The following is a 20,539-nucleotide window of genomic DNA, read 5'->3' as shown; positions in this document are numbered from 1 at the left end:
TATTGACATTGGGTTTACATCGGAAGACTAACTATGATATTATTACTATTCCTAAGTGGAAAGTCATATTGACATTGGGTTTATATCAGAAGACTAATTATAATATTGTTACTATTCCTAAGTGGAAAGTCATATTGACATTGGGTTTATATCAGAAAACTAATTATGATATTGTTACTATTCCTAAATGGAAGTCATATTGACATTGGGTTTATATCAGAAGACTAACTATGATATTGTTACTGTTCCTAAATGGAAAGTCATATTGACATTGGGTTTACATCGGAAGACTAATTATGATATTGTTACAATTCCTAAGTGGAAGTCATACTGACATTGGGTTTATATCAGAAGACTAACTATGATATTGTTACTGTTCCTAAATGGAAAGTCATATTGACATTGGGTTTACATCGGAAGACTAATTATGATATTGTTACAATTCCTAAATGGAAAGTCATATTGACATTGGGTTTATATCAAAAGACTAATTATGATATTGTTACTATTCCTAAGTGGAAGTCATATTGACATTGGGTTTATATCAGAAGACTAATTATGATATTGTTACTATTCCTAAATGGAAAGTCATATTGACATTGGGTTTATATCAGAAGACTAATTATGATATTGTTACTATTCCTAAATGGAAAGTCATATTGACATTGGGTTTATATCAAAAGACTAATTATGATATTGTTACTATTCCTAAATGGAAAGTCATATTGACGTTGGGTTTACATCGGAAGACTAATTATGATATTGTTACAGTTCCTAAATGGAAAGTCATATTGACATTGGGTTTATATCAGAAGACTAATTATGATATTGTTACTATTCCTAAATGGAAAGTCATATTAACATTGGGTTTATATCAGAAGACTAATTATGATATTGTTACTATTCCTAAATGGAAAGTCATATTGACATTGGGTTTATATCAAAAGACTAATTATGATATTGTTACTATTCCTAAATGGAAAGTCATATTGACGTTGGGTTTACATCGGAAGACTAATTATGATATTGTTACAATTCCTAAATGGAAAGTCATATTGACATTGGGTTTATATCAGAAGACTAATTATGATATTGTTACTATTCCTAAATGGAAAGTCATATTGACATTGGGTTTATATCAAAAGACTAATTATGATATTGTTACTATTCCTAAATGGAAAGTCATATTGACGTTGGGTTTACATCGGAAGACTAATTATGATATTGTTACAATTCCTAAATGGAAAGTCATATTGACATTGGGTTTATATCAGAAGACTAATTATGATATTGTTACTATTCCTAAATGGAAAGTCATATTGACATTGGGTTTATATCAAAAGACTAATTATGATATTGTTACTCTTCCTAAATGGAAAGTCATATTGACGTTGGGTTTACATCGGAAGACTAATTATGATATTGTTACAATTCCTAAATGGAAAGTCATATTGACATTGGGTTTATATCAAAAGACTAATTATGATATTGTTACTATTCCTAAGTGGAAGTCATATTGACATTGGGTTTATATCAGAAGACTAATTATGATATTGTTACTATTCCTAAATGGAAGTCATATTGACATTGGGTTTATATCAAAAGACTAATTATGATATTGTTACTATTCCTAAATGGAAAGTCATATTGACGTTGGGTTTATATCAAAAGACTAATTATGATATTGTTACTATTCCTAAATGGAAAGTCATATTGACATTGGGTTTACATCGGAAGACTAATTATGATATTGTTACAATTCCTAAATGGAAAGTCATATTGACAATGGGTTTATATCAAAAGACTAATTATGATATTGTTACTATTCCTAAATGGAAGTCATATTGACATTGGGTTTATATCAAAAGACTAATTATGATATTGTTACTATTCCTAAGTGGAAGTCATATTGACATTGGGTTTATATCAGAAGACTAATTATGATATTGTTACTATTCCTAAATGGAAAGTCATATTGACATTGGGTTTATATCAAAAGACTAATTATGATATTGTTACTATTCCTAAGTGGAAGTCATATTGACATTGGGTTTATATCAGAAGACTAATTATGATATTGTTACTATTCCTAAATGGAAAGTCATATTGACATTGGGTTTATATCAAAAGACTAATTATGATATTGTTACTATTCCTAAGTGGAAGTCATATTGACATTGGGTTTATATCAAAAGACTAATTATGATATTGTTACTATTCCTAAATGGAAAGTCATATTGACATTGGGTTTATATCAGAAGACTAATTATGATATTGTTACAATTCCTAAATGGAAAGTCATATTGACATTGGGTTTATATCAGAAGACTAATTATGATATTGTTACTATTCCTAAGTGGAAGTAATATTGACATTGGGTTTATATCAGAAGACTAATTATGATATTGTTACTATTCCTAAATGGAAAGTCATATTGACATTGGGTTTACATCGGAAGACTAATTATGATATTGTTACTATTCCTAAATGGAAAGTCATATTGACAATGGGTTTATATCAAAAGACTAATTATGATATTGTTACTATTCCTAAATGGAAAGTCATATTGACATTGGGTTTACATCAGAAGACTAATTATGATATTGTTACTATTCCTAAATGGAAAGACATATTGACGTTGGGTTTATATCAAAAGACTAATTATGATATTGTTACTATTCCTAAATGGAAAGTCATATTGACGTTGGGTTTATATCAGAAGACTAATTATAATATTGTTACTATTCCTAAATGGAAAGACATATTGACATTGGGTTTATATCAGAAGACTAATTATGATATTGTTACTATTCCTAAGTGGAAGTCATACTGACATTGGGTTTATATCAGAAGACTAATTATGATATTGTTACTATTCCTAAATGGAAAGTCATATTGACAATGGGTTTACATAAGAAGACTAATTATGATATCTAGCTGACTCTAAAATGAAAATAGTGCCAAATTGACCTCAAACATGGCTGCCAATATGATCATATTGAAAATCTTGTCACTGATTCTTCTTAATGGAAACCACTCCTGTGACCTAAGTTGTTAGAGCGTCCACCTCAGATGGGGGAGGTCGTGGGTTCAAACCCCGGCTGACTCGTAACAAAGACTTATAAAAATGGTACTAGCAGCTGCCTTACTTGGTGCTCAGCATTACGAGGTTAGTGTTAGGACTGTTTGGCCTGGTGTCTGGATAATGTGACTTGGTGGGACATGATGCTACATGTCTGCAGCATGATGTCCCAGTGCTATAGACATCACTATAAAACTGTCACACTGCAGACATCGTAGCTATATGACTGAAACATTGTTAAAAGCTACGTTACAAATCCAAATCACACACAATCTTTTTAATCGGTGATCATATTAACATAGACTTTTCACATGAAATCGTCTAGTGATGTCCAGTTTGTCCTAAATGAAAATGGTACTGATCCTACTAGTATGGCTGCCAGAATCAAATTTGAAAATCTTATTACTCAAGAATATCCAAGATAGTTTCAACACACAACAGTTTAAAAAGGAGAAATAGTCTTAACTTGATTTTTTGGAAAATCCTTTCAACATAAAGTGTCAATCCCTGCAAAGAACTCTTATTCATAAAACCATTAAAACTGATGTCCAAGAAATAAATGATTTGCACATTATGATCAATTTTAGCAAAAACCTTCAACAACTTACCTCTTAAAAGTGGATATAAGCTATTGCACTGCTCTGTGTCAATACAGGCATCACACAGATAAAAGCTATTGCACTGCTTTGTGTCAATATAGGCATCACACATACAAAAGCTATTGCACTGATCTGTGTCAATACAGGCATCACACAAATAAAAGCTATTGCACTGCTCTGTGTCAATATAGCCATCACACAGATAAAAGATATTGCACTGATCTGTGTCAATATAGGCATCACACAGATAAAAGCTATTGCATTGTTTTGTGGCAATATAGGCATCACACAGATAAAAGCTATTGCACTGCTCTGTGGCAATAAAGGTATCACGCAGATGAAGGCTATTGCACTGCTCTGTGTCAATATAGGCATCACACAGATAAAAGCATATATACAACCTCGCTGAATCGCAACAATTCTTTTTTCCTAGGTCAAAGGCAACAGTTTGGAGTGGGTTTCAGTGCAACTCTCCCATTGTGAAGGGATAAACTTGGTGCATACATGTACATTAGCTGTTGTTGTTGTTGTGGGCTTAACACAATTTTCAGCACATAAAAGGCTATACATGGCAGCTCGTATAACTGGTAGAGGAAGAACCTGGGAAAACCCCAGGGAAAAAAACACTGATCCATGGAAAGCTACTGGAAAACTTTCTAACATACTCACATAGGCCAAGCCCAAGACTCGAACCCATGTGCACATAGGTGAGATGGCAGTGATTGATAAAGGTTACTACTTTAGAACACTTGGCCATCCGGGGCCCCTACATTTAATTCTTGTTGTTTGGATTTAATGCATTTATCAGTGTGAAAACAACATATAGCAGCCAGTATAACTGATGAAGAAAGAACCCAGTAAAACCCAGTGAGAACCACTGACCCATGGAAAGCTACTAGCATGCTTTCTCACATAACCACATTGTCTGAGCCTGAGACTCAAACCCTCATGCAAAGAGATGAGATGGTAGTGATCGTTAAAGCTGACTGCTTTAGACCACCCAGGGCCCCATATTAGTTGTACAGTCTTGGTTAAGCTCAGGTTTTTTGCAAGCTGTATAAATAACATCGCTGGACTCATGAAACTTAGTAAAGGATTGTATCTTGATGAGCATTACACCAACATCACAAAAGTAAGTCACTATGACCCATATTTCATACTTCATTGACTTTGGTAACATTTTGTGTTTTTACTGTTCTCGCTTGCATCATTAAACTAGATGATTGTTTACATCTCTCTTACTACCACACTTTTACAGCAAAAGAAGTTCATCGTGACCTTGATTTCATTCTTTTACTGGCTTTAGTTAAGTCTTTGCATTTAGCTAATGATCATGAGTTTTGTCATTCTATATGCACTCTATCCTACCTGGAACCATGAAACTTTGCAAGTTTTATATCCATATTGCAAAATGTGACCCGTGTAACCTATTTTTCATGCTTCATTGACTTTGTTGAAATTTAGTCTTTCAAGTTCATTTATTGGGTGCCATTTATGTTCCAGTCATGAAACTTGATAATTGGATGCATTGTTGTTGGTACTACAGCCTTATGTATTTTATGCTGTGTCACAATAGGTAGGTAGATAACTAGGAGGATAGGTAAATGTGTAGGTGGTTTAATAGTATGTCAGCTCAGTAATGTCTTTATAATGCCAATTAAAGTTAACATATTATATTTTATAAAGATTGAACATTAAAATATAAAGATAAAAACTTGTTAAAAATAAAACATTAATTAGAAAATGGGCCATTTTGTTGCTATGATCACTTTGGTCTGAACTTGTGATAATTAATGTTTACCACAGTGTCTAGAGACCACAAAGCTTCATAGAGATGAGCAGTATGATCAGTGAATACAATAATAAACCTGAACAGCTTATGGGATGATGTGTGCTTCATCTATTATACAATCTGTCTTCTGACATACATCTATCCATTTGCACAAAATGGTTATCATTATTTCACCAAAACTAGTTGGAGGATTGCCTTTAAACTGTACAAACACATTCACCACAGCAGCTATCTTGAATGGATCTTTTATATCAACAGATAAGTTCCATTAAAAGATTTAATCGGTCCTAAATAAAAGTGTTGCAGATCTGACATCCAGTATAGTTGCCATGACAGCTATTTTGAAAATCTTGTTATCACTTCTCCTCCAGAAGAGAAAGTCTTATCCAGAGGGTTTTCACCAGAAAATTTCATACAATGTCTAGTTGGTGCTAATAAAAATGGCACCACCCAGACATGCCATATGGTCACCACAGTAGCCATCTTGAAAATCTTGTTATTGCTACTCCATCTCAATTGATGGTCATACCAACATGAAGTTTTTGCCAGAAGACTGGTTCTAGTTGGACCTACCAGTAAATGAAAATTGTACCTATATAACCTTGATTTTAACTGCCACAATGAATATATTGAAAATCTTGTCACAAATTCCCCTCAGTGGATGGTCATATGAACGTGGCTTTTTGCCAAAGTCTCTTGATGTCTTGTTTGACCTAATTGAAAATAATGTTGATCTGAAATCCAGTATTGGCACCACAGTAGCCATCTTGAAAATCTTGTTATTGCAACTCTTAAACAGAAAGACATATCTGCATGGGATTTTCACTGGAGGACTGCTTGTGGTGTCTAACTGGACTTAAATGTCTGCCAATCTTATGTCCAATATGGACAGTGCAGTGACCATCATTAAAATCTTATTGCTACTCCTTCTGGATATCAACATTGGGTTTTCACCAGTAGTTTTCTTGTGATGTGTATTTGGTTTTAAAGGAAAATGGTATTGAATTGTCCTCATGTATGACTGCCACAATGAACAGATTGAAAATCTTGTAATTAATTCTCTTGAATGGATGGTCACATACTTTAATACACCATTCAACCATAAGAGCCAGTATTTCCTGTATTTTCAACACAATTTGTGTATTTCCTGAACAGTTTTCAAAGTAGATCATTTGTTCTCCTTCATAGCGGAACAAAACAGTTTTATGCAGTTTATAAATGGTAAAATAACATTGCTGTAAAACTTTTATTTACTGATATATTCTACCTACTTTTATTTTGTGTAGAAAAATCAAGACAATTATGAAATATATTGAGGTTGAAATCTGCATTTCCTATTCATTTTTGGCATATATCAGCAACAAGTTCATTGTTTCTTTTGTATCATCCAGCAAACTTATAAGAATGATTAAAATGATTCATTTTATGTTACAATCTGCTCGGTAAATGTTTCTTGGAGCACTCTTAGAAAAAAGTTTGTGTTATGCTGTTTTTAAGTTTAGGTAAACAATGAAATGTTGTATTTCTCTTTTACATCTGCCTGCCAAACTGGGTACCATGGTAATTGATGCTGATAATCTCCTTTGACAGACATAAATCATCAAGGTCACTTGGTTTGCTGTTTTATATGTATTGTATATTTGTTTCTACAATCCCATTTAAATAACGTACTTTTCCTTTATTTTGATATGGAAAATTTGTACTTGTACCATACCTTAATTACAGGTTTTTTAATTGCATTGACTTCTTCCATCAGTTGCATTAGCTCTAGTGAAATATTGTCTTTGAATTATTTGTTTGCTTTTTCCTCTCCTTATTTCATCTAAATTTGGTTTTCTGTCATCATGGTTACAATGATTTTCATTCAGAAAGCTTGAGAAGTCATGTTCATACTATTTGTCTTGTATTCATTAGTTTCTGTGGTTTCATCAGTATCAAACCAGATTTATCTACAGTATTTTAAATGCTTGTAACTGAGGGCAACTCTCATTGTTCAAAATGTTAAAGAATTTTATAGGAAATAGTCTTTTTCAAGCAACATCATTAACGTAATTTTGTAGATTTCATGAAAGGGAAAGGATTAAACATAATGGTCATGTTAGACATACTAATTCTTTTTATTTTTAGTTTGCCTGTATGTACAGTACACTGTAGAGTTGTTGTATTACCCCAAGCAGTATTGGCATCTAAACAGATGAAAGCATATACATACATACATATACCCTCACTGAATGTCAACCATTCTTTTTTCCTGGGTCCTAGGCCAGTTTGGAGTGGGTTTCATGGCACCCACTCCTGTTAGTAGTACACCTGTATCAGAAAGAATGAATATATGTATCTATATTAGTGCCACACTCTTATCACAAAGGAAGGTCACTGCAACCAACATTTCACATTTTACTGACATAGATAAAGTTTTTGCAATTTGTTCATGGTGAGATAGCTTTGTTTATGGAAGAATCATAAAACTTGATGTTTTAAGGTATTTCTGTTAGTACCACACCATTATAACAAAAGATTACTGTGACTAGGCTATTAAATTTGATATTTGGATCCATATCTGTTACTAATACACTTTTAAAACTAAAGGTTACAGTGACCTACATTTATGATTTAGTAGCATGGGTCAAGTGTTCGTGTTTATGGTCAAGTTGATTCATCCATGCTTGACCTGTATACATCTATGCCTAATCAGAACGTCCATTTTACCCAGTGCTTTTGGAAGTAGAATAAATATGCTAATTCTGTTGTAAAGTTCCATGTGAATGACTATGCATCTGTATCCCTCAGCAAGTTCACTGTATTGTACATGTGAATGATTATAGACATTGGACTGAAGCTGCATGCTTTTTAGTGTGAAGCCTCACCTGTAATGGTTAATCAAGGTGATTAATGATGCATGAACAATATATGACTAGCATTCCCTCCAAGTTTACTCATAGCCTGTGACTTTCACCCATTAAAATCTGGCTTCTAGGGGTGGACCATGATGACAACTTGTCAGGCAGATTAGGAACAATTATGTTTTAATCATACAACATAAATCTATTTTTTCATCAACTCATTATTACCTCTTTGTTGACATGATAGAAAGCATTTGTTATTGTTTCTTTGATGCCATGTCACAGGAGGTATTCAGGTCTGGGTGGTTGGGATTATGTACTTGCATGAACAATGTCAGCACAATTCTAGCTATAGAGTGCCAATTCAAAACTCACATTTTAAATTTTAAACTGATTAAATATTCTCATGATTAAATATTCTCATGTGTAGATAAACGATTGCACACAAAAAATTGTAACAGCCAAGATCACTTTAGTCTGAATTTATTTTCTGCATGTCTATGTTTGCAGTGGCTGCTTGAGACTATGAAAAGTTGAGATATTCTTACTCTATCATGTGAAGCCCATTCCCTGCTTTACAGAATCCAAGAAAATTTTCATGATGAATTTTTATGCTCAGTTCACTCAAACAAAATGTACAAGATTGCTGAAATACAATTGGATGCTTCAGTCACTATGTTTTTACAGTCTATTAAGTTGCTTTGAATTACAATTGGACATTAAAGTCATGTCTTTACAGTCCATTAAGTTGCTTTGAATTACAATTGGACATTAAAGTCATGTCTTTACAGTCCATTAAGTTGCTTTGAATTACAATTGGACATTAAAGTCATGTCTTTACAGTCCATTAAGTTGCTTTGAATTACAATTGGACATTAAAGTCATGTCTTTACAGTCCATTAAGTTGCTTTGATTTACAATTGGATATTAAAGTCATGTCTTTACAGTCCATTAAGTTGCTTTGAATTACAATTGGACATTAAAGTCATGTCTTTACAGTCTGTTAAGTTGCTCTGAATTACAATTGGACATTAAAGTCATGTCTTTACAGTCTATTCAGTTGCTTTGAATTACAATTGGATATTAAAGTCATGTCTTTACTGTCTGAAATTACTCTGAAGTACGGTCATTATGCCTTTAAGTTTTACAGTCAATAAAATTGCTTTAAGTACAGGGAGAGACTTATGTCAGTACACCTTTACAGTCTTTGAAATTACTTTGAAATACATTTGGATGCTTCAGTTACAATGCCTTTACAGTCTGTGAAATTGCTTTGAAAAGTAAAGTTGGTTGCTTTAGACTATTCCTTGAAATAATAATAATAATAATAAGAATGCTTTATTTATATGACAGTATAACTGGATACTTCAGTCTTCAGGTCTATACAGACTGAAAATACTTAAAGTAGTTTTATGCTTTTATAGTCAATGAAATTACTTTGAGGTACATTTGGATACTTCAGTCACTATGCCATTACAGTCTATGAAATTACTTTGAGATACATTTAGATACTTCAGTCACTACGCCATTACAGTTTATGAAATTACTTTGAGGTACATTTGGATACTTCAGTCACTATGCCATTACAGTCTATGAAATTACTTTGAGATACATTTGGATACTTCAGTCACTATGCCATTACAGTATATGAAATTACTTTGAGATACATTTGGATACTTCAGTCACTATGCCATTACAGTCTATGAAATTACTTTTAGGTACATTTGGATGCTTCAGTCACGATGCCATTACAGTCTATGAAATTACTTTTAATTAAAGTTGGATACTTAAGTCTATTCCTTTAAATAATAAGAATAATAATAATTATTTAATTTATAGCACAGTACATGGAATTACTTTACAATACAGCTGGATGCTTCAGTCACTGTCTTTTAAGTACACAAAATTTTGACCAAATTTGTAAATGTACCAAAAATCTGACATGAGTCAAGAGTGTCATATTGTTGATATTATGCTCTTAAATGTGTTTTTCACTAATACGTGTTTTTCTCTTTCTTGCATGTGCTACAGAATGCCTCTGGAGAGAAGATCTGGATTTGCCCAGCCTGTAAGATGCCAGATGATGGCAGCCCCATGATTGGCTGTGATGTGTGTGATGATTGGTATCACTGGTTAGTGATTTTTATTTTTTATCCTTGTTCTTTTTAAAAGCATTGGTGATATGGTGTCCATCAGCACGTCTACTGGGTGGAATTTCGTGAAACTTGGAAATCTGTTAGCCCAATGATAAACATCGGTGGGATGATCCTGATTTTTGCAGAGAACTCTTGATTATTATATTACGTCTGTCAATTTTCATTTCTCCTAAAAAGTTGTTGTTGTTGTAGGGTTTAACGCCATTTTTCAGCACACGATAGGCTATACATGGCGGCCAGTATTAATGGTGGAGGGAGAACCGGGGAAAACCCCGGAGAGAACCACCGACCCACGAGAAGCCTCCTAAAAAGAATCAATAAATTTATCATATGCAATCCATAGAAGCCATGTTACATTTTATCACCCATGAATACTGTTGTAACGAAATAAATATCACACTACAAAGATATTTTATTTCTTCAGTAAATAGAATGTTAAGTTTAAACATTATTCATGTCAATTTAGGAAAAATTTTTAACCTACTTAAATCAGAAAATATACAACAAAAAAATAAACCACTGCAACAAAACTGTCAGCGATTAGTTTCAGTCCCAAGAATGATCACTGTGATGCTGTAGCATCTCCATTCCCACCAAAGGAACTTATGCAAGTTAACACCTGGCATTACTATACATACCGTATATACAAACGTTAATTACTATCGTTAAATTAAAAGAAGGAATGATGAAACATACCACGCAGCTTATAGGCCCTCAAAAAATTAAATTGGAGTAAATGTTATTTAGTAAACAATTAAACAATGTTAAATGCCTTTCAAGTTGAGAATAAGGAAATAAGGTGGGATATAAAACATACATGGTGTAAAAATTGATTCTCTTGACTCTTGATCCAATCCAACATCTCTAGTGCTCAAGCCATATAATGGACACTTGGAATATGCTGGATGCATATGAAATTACTCCTTAGTACAGCAAGAGGCTTCAGTCACTGCCTTGACAGGCTATGAAATTCCACTGAAGTACCAATGGATGATTCAGTCACTGCCTTGACAGGCTATGAAATTCCACTGAAGTACCAATGGATGATTCAGTCACTCTGCCCGTACTTTCAGTTACAACTGGATGCATCAGTCACTATGCTGTTAGTTTTTTCAATTACTTTCAAGTACATCTGGATGCTTCAGTCACTATGCTTTTATTCTCTAAAATTACTTTCCAGTACAACTGGATGTTTCAGTCACTATGTTTTTACAGTGTATGAAATTCTATAATTACTGTTTAGACATGTATAACCATTTCACACTAAAATTTTCATGGTACTATGAGCATAATTTTCAACTTGACATTCATATGATAGCAGTTTTTCCTGTTGTTTTTTAGGCCCTGTGTCAATATTAAGGTGGAGCCTGCATCAGAAGACCAGTGGTTTTGTCCAAAATGTGTTCAACCTTCAGCAAAAAAACAGCCCAAAAAACGGGGACGCAAGAAAAAGAAACCTTAATTACTGCAGATTCCAGTTTGAATTTATTCATAGACTTTAAGACATATTTCAGTTATACAGAAAGAAAAGAAAGGCTTATCAGTGCTTAAATTCTGTATAACTCAAAGCCATTTGAAACAAGTTCAAAAATAAGTTTACATACATGATAAACATTCTTCTGCCTTTTAGTCAATCTCAGAGCTAAAAGAAAATCTACTTGTTTGCTATTTTTGATGAGTGGGTAAGGAATAATGACTTTTTTGTTAACACAGAAATAGTTTAAACTTAGATTGTTGTCTCTTTTCTTGTAAGACTTGTAATTTTAAGTTGTGAAACCTGAACATGTACATTTCAAATACAAAATGTAAATAAAAGGATCTTACAACTTGTACAAAAGATGGTTTTGATGTAATCATTTGAATGCATCTACTCACACACAGAGACTCTTGTTTAGAAAGACGCTTACATGTGGCATTAATTGGGTCTAAAATCTTAGCCAAGTGAATAAAAGCATGTCCCATTCATCACAAGTCGATAGTTTACAGATGTGCACCTATCCAAAATAACCCTTGAAATCTCAAGCACAGCTCAGTGGATATATTATTTGTAATTTGTTATAGCCTTAAATTTTAGTTTAATTTTTTTTTAAAGGAAACTTTTGGGTAAATTAATGTACATTGACCTGATTAATGGAAATCAGGTTTTGGATGGAGCTTTCATAATATGGCAGCCCCTTCTATATTGCAGAGCATATGAATGACATATTCATCTCTTTTTTTGCTGTTGTAATTGTTAATGAAGGCATCAGTGTTTTCACATTTAGTTCCCTTTATTTGGTAACCGCTCTGGTGGCCTAGTGGTTAGAGCATCCGCCTCGGATGCGGGAGGTCGTAAGTTCGATCCCTGGTTGAGTCATACCAAAGACTTACAAAAATGGTACTAACAGCTACCTTGCTTGGCGCTTAACAGTACGAGGTTAGTGTTAGGACTGGTCAGCCTGGTGTCAGGGTAATGTGACTGGGTGGGACATCATGCTACATGTATGTGGCATGATGTCCCAGTGTTAGACAACACTATAAACTGACACACTGCAGACATCGTAGTGATATGACTGAATTTTTTTTCAAAGCTAAGTTAAAAATCTAAGTCACACACACACGCCATTTATTTGGCACTGTTGCATGTAGATCAAGCAGCATTGTGCATAGATGAGTCCTGGGAAGAAAACACTAAATTGAAAAATGTGTATGGGAGATTTTCATGTTCTAAGAAAGCATTCAATATTTAGCTCACCTAGCCATCAGCAAAGTAGATTATATTATGGCTTGGCATGTGGCATGTGTTGTGCCATTGTGCATGAACATTTACTATTCTGCTCTTCTGAAGAACACCTCAACAAAACTTGACAGAGAGCATCCTGGATTGAAGGCCTTGCACATTTGTAAAAATGATGCCCATCAAAGTTTCCACCAATACCAAAAACAAGAAACTTTTAAGAACAATTCTTGCAATGCACACAAAAGAAATTTGCAAGAAGGTAGCAGTAGCATGCACTCTCTTTGTCCCTGTTGAAGTGTTCTGTAACAGGCTATAGCATTTGCAAGGGTAGGGGTTGCATTCTTAGTTCTTTGTTTTCCTCCACCATATAGGATGATATTATGACCAACATCCCAATCTATCATGAACATATCTGTATAAGACTGAAGAAAATGTGCCAGTGCTGCAAGAAAAGAAGTTTAAACATAGTATTACCAAATATGGCAGGATTTAAACATGAAAGCCTTTCAAGTTGTACAATTGATGGTCCACAATAAAAAATGGGTTGATGCCAATAAAACCTAGACCTCTGAATGAATGTGTGTGTGTGTCTTTTTAGTTTCAGCTCAGTCCAGAGTCATAAAGGTCAGTTGGTTTTAATGGCACTTTCAGCTGAATTACTATATCATACTGAGAAAACCAAAGCCAAGTGCTTTTACCAAGGAAACATCTATGCAACTGACCTGGGTTGGCCTAGCAAGTATAGTCATAAAGGAGGAGGACCATATTTCATGTAATTTTTTGCATGCAAAAAAACCCCCGACTTTGATTTCTTCAAAGCATAATAATAATATGTAGGTAAAATTAATATCATTATGGGGAAGAAATTGTGTATGAAAAATAAAGGACCCAACATTGAAAAGGACTTCCAAAAATATCTAAATGATCAATATTAAATTCACATACACTGATGTAATTGTGCTAAAAGCATCGTGTACTGGTACAATATGTTGTTTAGATTTGATTTTACAGTGAAACCCCTTATGACCAAACCTTTCATATACCAGAATCCACTCAAGATATAACAAAAACTGGGGGAAGGCACTATTTTAAAAATCTTCTTTATTGTCATTTTTTCCCCAGTAAACATAAACCCTCTACATCAAAAACCAAACCAAATTTTGATCACAAATTGCAGTTGTACAGTTTACAAAAAAAAAACGACATAAAACTGAAACTTATTTCAAACTGAAAAGTGTATTTCAGCTGCTAAATTACTGGTGCACATTGGACCAAATTATTTATGGTTGGCAAATAATGTTGTAGGCCTAATGGTGAGAAAATATCCCAAAAGAATGTGAGGTTAAAATGATACTTTACATGTGACACAAATTAGTGCTGATGTTAAACTGATTCAGAATTTTTGCACCATACAAAAAGAGCCAGCTTTAAGGAATATATCAGTAACTATACACTTTTCAGGTAAGCCATTTAAGATGACTTATTATCCACATGTGATTGATTCTTTCTATTTGTGTGATCCACATAAAGTTTTTTTTTGTTTTTTTTTAAGTTGTAATTCAATACTCGGGTATGTAGCCTTCCTTTTTGATGCAGCACCGATGGAAACCAACCAAACAGTATTCTAAGAGGCAGGTTAACTCCATTTATATGAAGAGAAAAATCGTTACATGCATATATTTAAAGTAGACATGATGGTCATTTGTCTTCACTTGCATTTCAAGATGTAACAATGACCAAATAAGCATCATAGGGTTGACCTATCTTTACCAAATAAAATTTAGTTTGATCAAAGGCATTGAATCTGTGTCACAACCAATGCTGAAAAAGCTAGAAAAATTTGGCCATAATTGTTGTTACAGAATATTTAGACATTATGGATTATCATTCATAATTCTAATGGACTTATAATAAAGTTATTCACATCTGCAAAAATCTCAGTAAAGCAAATGCCTCTAAAAGCTGGAAATTAAATTTAGTCCCAAGGACTTTCAGTTTTGAGGAGCTTCACTATATGAGTGCACTCGAATAGAAAAGCAAGAGTATTTATTTTTTATGGAAGGATGGCCTGGGATTTTCTTTTCTTCCAAGATTTATTTTCTATAATCGAAGATAATTTAATTTTCAACTAATATGATACAGAGCAAGAGTATTTTTTTCTTCAAGCTGTTTGAGGGCAAAATACCTTTTTATATCTTATTTATTTAAGTCCAGCCCCCTTCCCATGTCTTCACCCCAAAATCTGAAAATTCAATGGTCAATCCCTAACTTCTAAATTGGACAATTATGACATGTACACAGACATTAAAACATCACATCTTATTCTTACACTCCACAATCCAAATAAAATATTCACATACGAGAAAAATGACAGCCCTTCATGCCATTTTGCTCAGTGTACTTTACTTTAAATGTCCCTGTTTAGCTTAAGTTTCTGTCAAAGAGAAAACATTTATTAAATAGTAAATGGAAATTATACAAATGCACATCATACTCATTAAGTTTAAGAGATATATAATTGATATTTAAATGTGTATATTTTAATAGGGGGGTCCCAAGTGGCTGAGTGGTCTAAAGTCTCACCATTGCGGATCACTGCCATCTCACCTCTGTCTTTGTGGGTTCGAGTCACGGGCTTGGCCAATGTGGGTATGTGAGAAAGCTTGCCAGTAGCTTCTGGTAAGTTGATGGTTCTTTCTGGGGTTTTCCCAGGTTCTTCCTTCACCATTTATACTGAATGACATGTATAGCTGAAAAATGGCATTAAACCCTACAACAATAGATTTTAATAAAAAATTATCCATTAATACTAGCTTGAGTGTAAATCTCAAGAATGATCATATAGCATGCTGTGTTGTTTCTCTGCAAGGAAAATGATGTATATATCCCATATAGCATGCTGTGTTGTTTCTCTGCAAGGGAAATGATGTATATATCCCACATAGCATGCTGTGATGTTTCTCTGCAAGGGAAATGATGTATATATCCCATATAGCATGCTGTGTTGTTTCTCTGCAAGGGAAATGATGTATATATCCCATATAGCATGCTGTGTTGTTTCTCTGCAAGGGAAATGATGTATATATCCCACATAGCATGCTGTGTTGTTTCTCTGCAAGGGAAATGATGTATATATCCCAATCAATGAAGATTAAATTTATATTAGTAAATGCACTCTTCCAGTTCAAAATAAATATGTTGATTTGTGAACTGCCTTAAGCGTTGGAACTAGAAAAAAGGGTGAGATAGAATCTAGGCTTCTATCAAAAAATTATCATGACTTTTATGGATCAACAGTGTATGAAAAATTAACAGGTATGAAAATGTACTGGGATTATAATAAATAACAGACCAGTCGTGTTATGGGACTCTAGATCATCACATTAAACACTTCTGGTCTTAGATGAGAAGAACACAAAACAAGTGAAACCCAATCATATTCATATTGTTTTGGGTATAGTTGCATGATAAATAAAATATGGCATGTGTATGGGGAAGAATAATGTAATTTATCTTTGTCCATTTAAATGAAAACTATCGAAATGTCACCATTGGTAAACTGTCTTTAGTTTTATGTGTATCAAAAATTACGAGGCGTGGCAGATGACATTATTCAAGAGCTTCATTCTTGAAGCCTGTAGTATGGCACCCATTTAAAATGAAGTTGGCAATTAAGTTAGAACGAGAAATAATGTCCAACTGTTTGGTGACAAAAACTGAGTATGTAAGGGCCTCATGAGAGGATGCAACTGTATATAACAAGGCATCATTACAGGATGCAACTTAATAATAACAAGGCATTATGAAAGGATGCAACTGGATATAATAAGGCCTTAAAAGAGGATGCAACTGTATATAACAAAGCATTATGAAAGGATGCAACTGGATATAATGAGCCCTTAGGAGAGGATGCAACTGTATATAACAAGGCATTATGAAAGGATGCAACTGGATATAATGAGGCCTTAGGAGAGGGTGCAACTGTATATAACAAAGCATTATGAAAGGATGCAACTGGATATAATGAGGCCTTAGGAGAGGGTGCAACTGTATATAACAAAGCATTATGAAAGGATGCAACTGGATATAATGAGGCCTTAGGAGAGGGTGCAACTGTATATAACAAAGCATTATGAAAGGATGCAACTGGATATAATGAGGCCTTAGGAGAGGGTGCAATTGTATATAACAAAGCATTATGAAAGGATGCAACTGGATATAATAAGGACTTAGGAGAGGATGCAACTGTATATAACAAGGCATTATGAGAGGATGCAACTGGATAGCAAAATATAGGGGGTTTCACGATTGCAATGGAGTTACTGATCGTAGCGCCTAAAATTACCTCCCTTAGCTTCAATGCACATGCCCACAAAAATTTCCAGTTCCGGATAGTTCACTGTTCTACACTTGGTTAGTGAAACATAAAATCAACAAAGGAAGGTATCTTAGCTGTACTACAGATCATTATGGTTAAACCAATGAATCAATTATATATGTCAAACATCTTTTGTTCACACTAGGAGAATAATTATAGACATTAAACCAGATAATTAGATTCAGTGTCCATACTTACATTATATTAGATAACTAAATAATATTTACTTTCCATACTAAATGATATCAAATAATTAAATTAAATACATTGTCCATACCTGATATATAAATTCATTATCCATAATTTCAGATACATTTGTAGGAACATTTTACAATGCTCTCCGATTTTAAACATTTATTGCACATTTCTGGTTATATAACCTTAACGAAAACAATCTCAACAATTTTTATTTTTCATATGTTGATACATTTTTCTTTCTCAGTTATTTTCACAAGCTAATAGTTCATTTATAACATGAGTTAAGAAAGTATAACATGAGTTCGATAAGAAAATTATAACATGAATTCGATACATCAGCTGATTTGTAATGCTGAATATTTTAAACCAGAATTTTTTTAATTTTTTTTTTTAATGGAACACAGTATTTTAATCTATTCAGAGGAACTTAACAAAGCAATAATTGCATTAGCTATCATAATGATAAATGAGTGTAATTAATGCAGACGGAATATTTATTCATATTTGGGTGCAAATATTGTACAATATTCAGATTAAATAACATGCCCAATGACATTTTTTATTTTCTTCTTGTTTCATTTTCTTTTTTGACTTTTGAAACATAAACATCGGACAGTACATGCAATAACTTTCAGCATGATTTTTCTTTGATTATGCTGACATGTAATAACTCTCAAATTTGCTGGGGTCTTTAGACAACATTTCTGATTGCCACCAGCAAATTCATCTAGAACAGACTTCTTAAAATTAGTTTAATTCTGTTTAACTTTCCTTGCATCAAATATGTAAGTTTTAAAGATCCAATTATTTCACAGATTCCATCATATTACTTTGGTTCGCCTTTTAAATCAATATTGATCCACATGACCGGATGTAAAATTGCAAACAGTATGATTTAAAAAAGAGACTACTTGTAAGAACATACTCTACAAGTCAACAATAAAATGGATACTCACAAATATTCATATTTGTTGTCTTTATCTATCAGTCATTCTTTCTAACTTAGCATCATTTTATACTTGTTTTTAACAAGAAGTATGTTTATGTAATATATGTATGTGAACACCCATTCAATCGAGGATATACATACCCATGCACCAGATGAAAGAAGACGTACATACATACATACATACATACATACATACAGACGGACAGACAGATAGGTGAGATCCACAAATGTCCTATACAAGCATAGTGTGTCTAACATCGATATTTATCCAAATTGTGTACTCTAAAATTTCCAACCGTTCAAGGAAAATAATCATCAACGAGACTCGTATGTGCGCCTGTCCGTTTAGGCGTGGTTGACATTTGTGCATTTTGAAAAAACTGAAATTATTTCATGAAAAATATAGTGAACAATAATAGAAAAGCCAAGAAAATAAATTAAAAATAATCATCAAGGAGACTCGTACGTGCGCCTGTCTGTTCAAGCGTGATTGACATTTGTGCATTTTGAAAAAAAAATTATTTCATGAAAAACATAATGAACATTAATAGAAAAGCAACAGTCTAAATCAATAATAAAAAATCCTAAGAAGTTAGAAGTGTTTTCTCGTTGTCGTTCAACCTCCATTAACTGCTATGATTGAAGCTGTACAAAATAAACATATTTTCATTATTCTTCAAGCGAGATAAATTGCAAGAACTTTTTACACAGCGATACACTTTCGCACAATCAAATAATACAAACTAGAGCATAAGGTAGTAATGGAAAGATAATGAAGTTCTGAAATGGGCAGATACTATTTATTTGAAAGCTGAGAGCAGCGCAAATTAGTGGAAAAAAATAAAAGATGTAAAAATAATTGATCAAATATTGATAGAATTTCTTTCTATCGATACATTTATTGATCCTGCTTACATAATGTGAACCGTCTGTCACATTTTTTTTATCTACATCTGCCATCTTAATTGACTGAACTATCTGGAAGTGAGTTGCACCAATATGCCCTCTGGTGTTTTCAAGGGGAGATACTAACCGTGAAACCCCCTATACTGGGCAAGTACTATTATATCTGTTAGCAATCATTTCAGTGTACACCTGGTTAAAAGTATTTAAAACTAGAGCTGTTAGTACTTGGTGCATCACAATGACCACTACATGGTTCCCATGCTTTTCTACAGATAAATTTCCAGGGGTTTTCCAGGATGAAATTACTTTTTCCAAGGTTCACATATGACCATTACTGAATGGAATTAAAAAAATTTTTAGATTTTAAAACATGCATTTTCTAAATCTAAAGGTGTTTCTCTTTCAAGACTCTCCAAAAACATTGAAGCCAGAAAAGATGATCATGCACAAAACCACAAAATGTATCACACGAAACAAGTTAGATTATATTCCTATAAATTTAAGTAAAGTCATTTCAGTGTACAGAATAAAAAGTCTAACTTTATTTTGCTGCATTATGTTGCTAGGTGGGAACAACATAATGAACATAAATTATGTTTTGTTTCCTTTCAAATGTTTAGCAATATATATATATATATATATATATATATATATATATATATATATATATATATATATATATATATATATATATGCATCTTATTGAAAATAAACAGTTCCTATTAAAGTATATAAAAAAGATAATAAATGCAAATAATTAGAATTTTGTCTTGCAACGAAAAGAATTTAACCCTGAATTTATCACTGCCAATAAAATCCGAAACACAATTTTTCAAACAACCTAATCTGCTTCAGAAGATACGGTTAAAAATCCATCATTTAAAAAACATTTTCAAAAAGGTTGATTTATTTTTTGA

At 33.0% G+C, this 20,539-nt stretch overlaps 1 protein-coding gene across 2 annotated transcripts in view; it reads left to right on the top strand.

Annotated features, from left to right (window-relative positions):
* Window positions 1–12,309, top strand: part of LOC149796189 (uncharacterized) — a 57,697-nt gene extending 45,388 nt beyond the window's left edge. For both annotated transcript variants that reach the window (XM_089966134.1, XM_089966135.1), the window contains exons 9-10: window positions 10,348–10,448; window positions 11,814–12,309. In XM_089966134.1, the coding sequence (XP_089822260.1) occupies window positions 10,348–10,448; window positions 11,814–11,934 (222 nt within the window). In that variant the 3' untranslated portion in view covers window positions 11,935–12,309. The remainder of the gene's footprint in view (window positions 1–10,347; window positions 10,449–11,813) is intronic.
* Window positions 12,310–20,539: the final 8,230 nt, after the last annotated feature.

Source organism: Sinohyriopsis cumingii, chromosome 7 (genome assembly GCF_028554795.1).
Source record: "Sinohyriopsis cumingii isolate HCF-2022 chromosome 7, ASM2855479v2, whole genome shotgun sequence".
Classification (NCBI taxonomy): domain Eukaryota; kingdom Metazoa; phylum Mollusca; class Bivalvia; order Unionida; family Unionidae; genus Sinohyriopsis; species Sinohyriopsis cumingii.
Note: the sequence above shows the minus strand (reverse complement) of the source record. Positions and strands in the feature narration are given on the sequence as shown.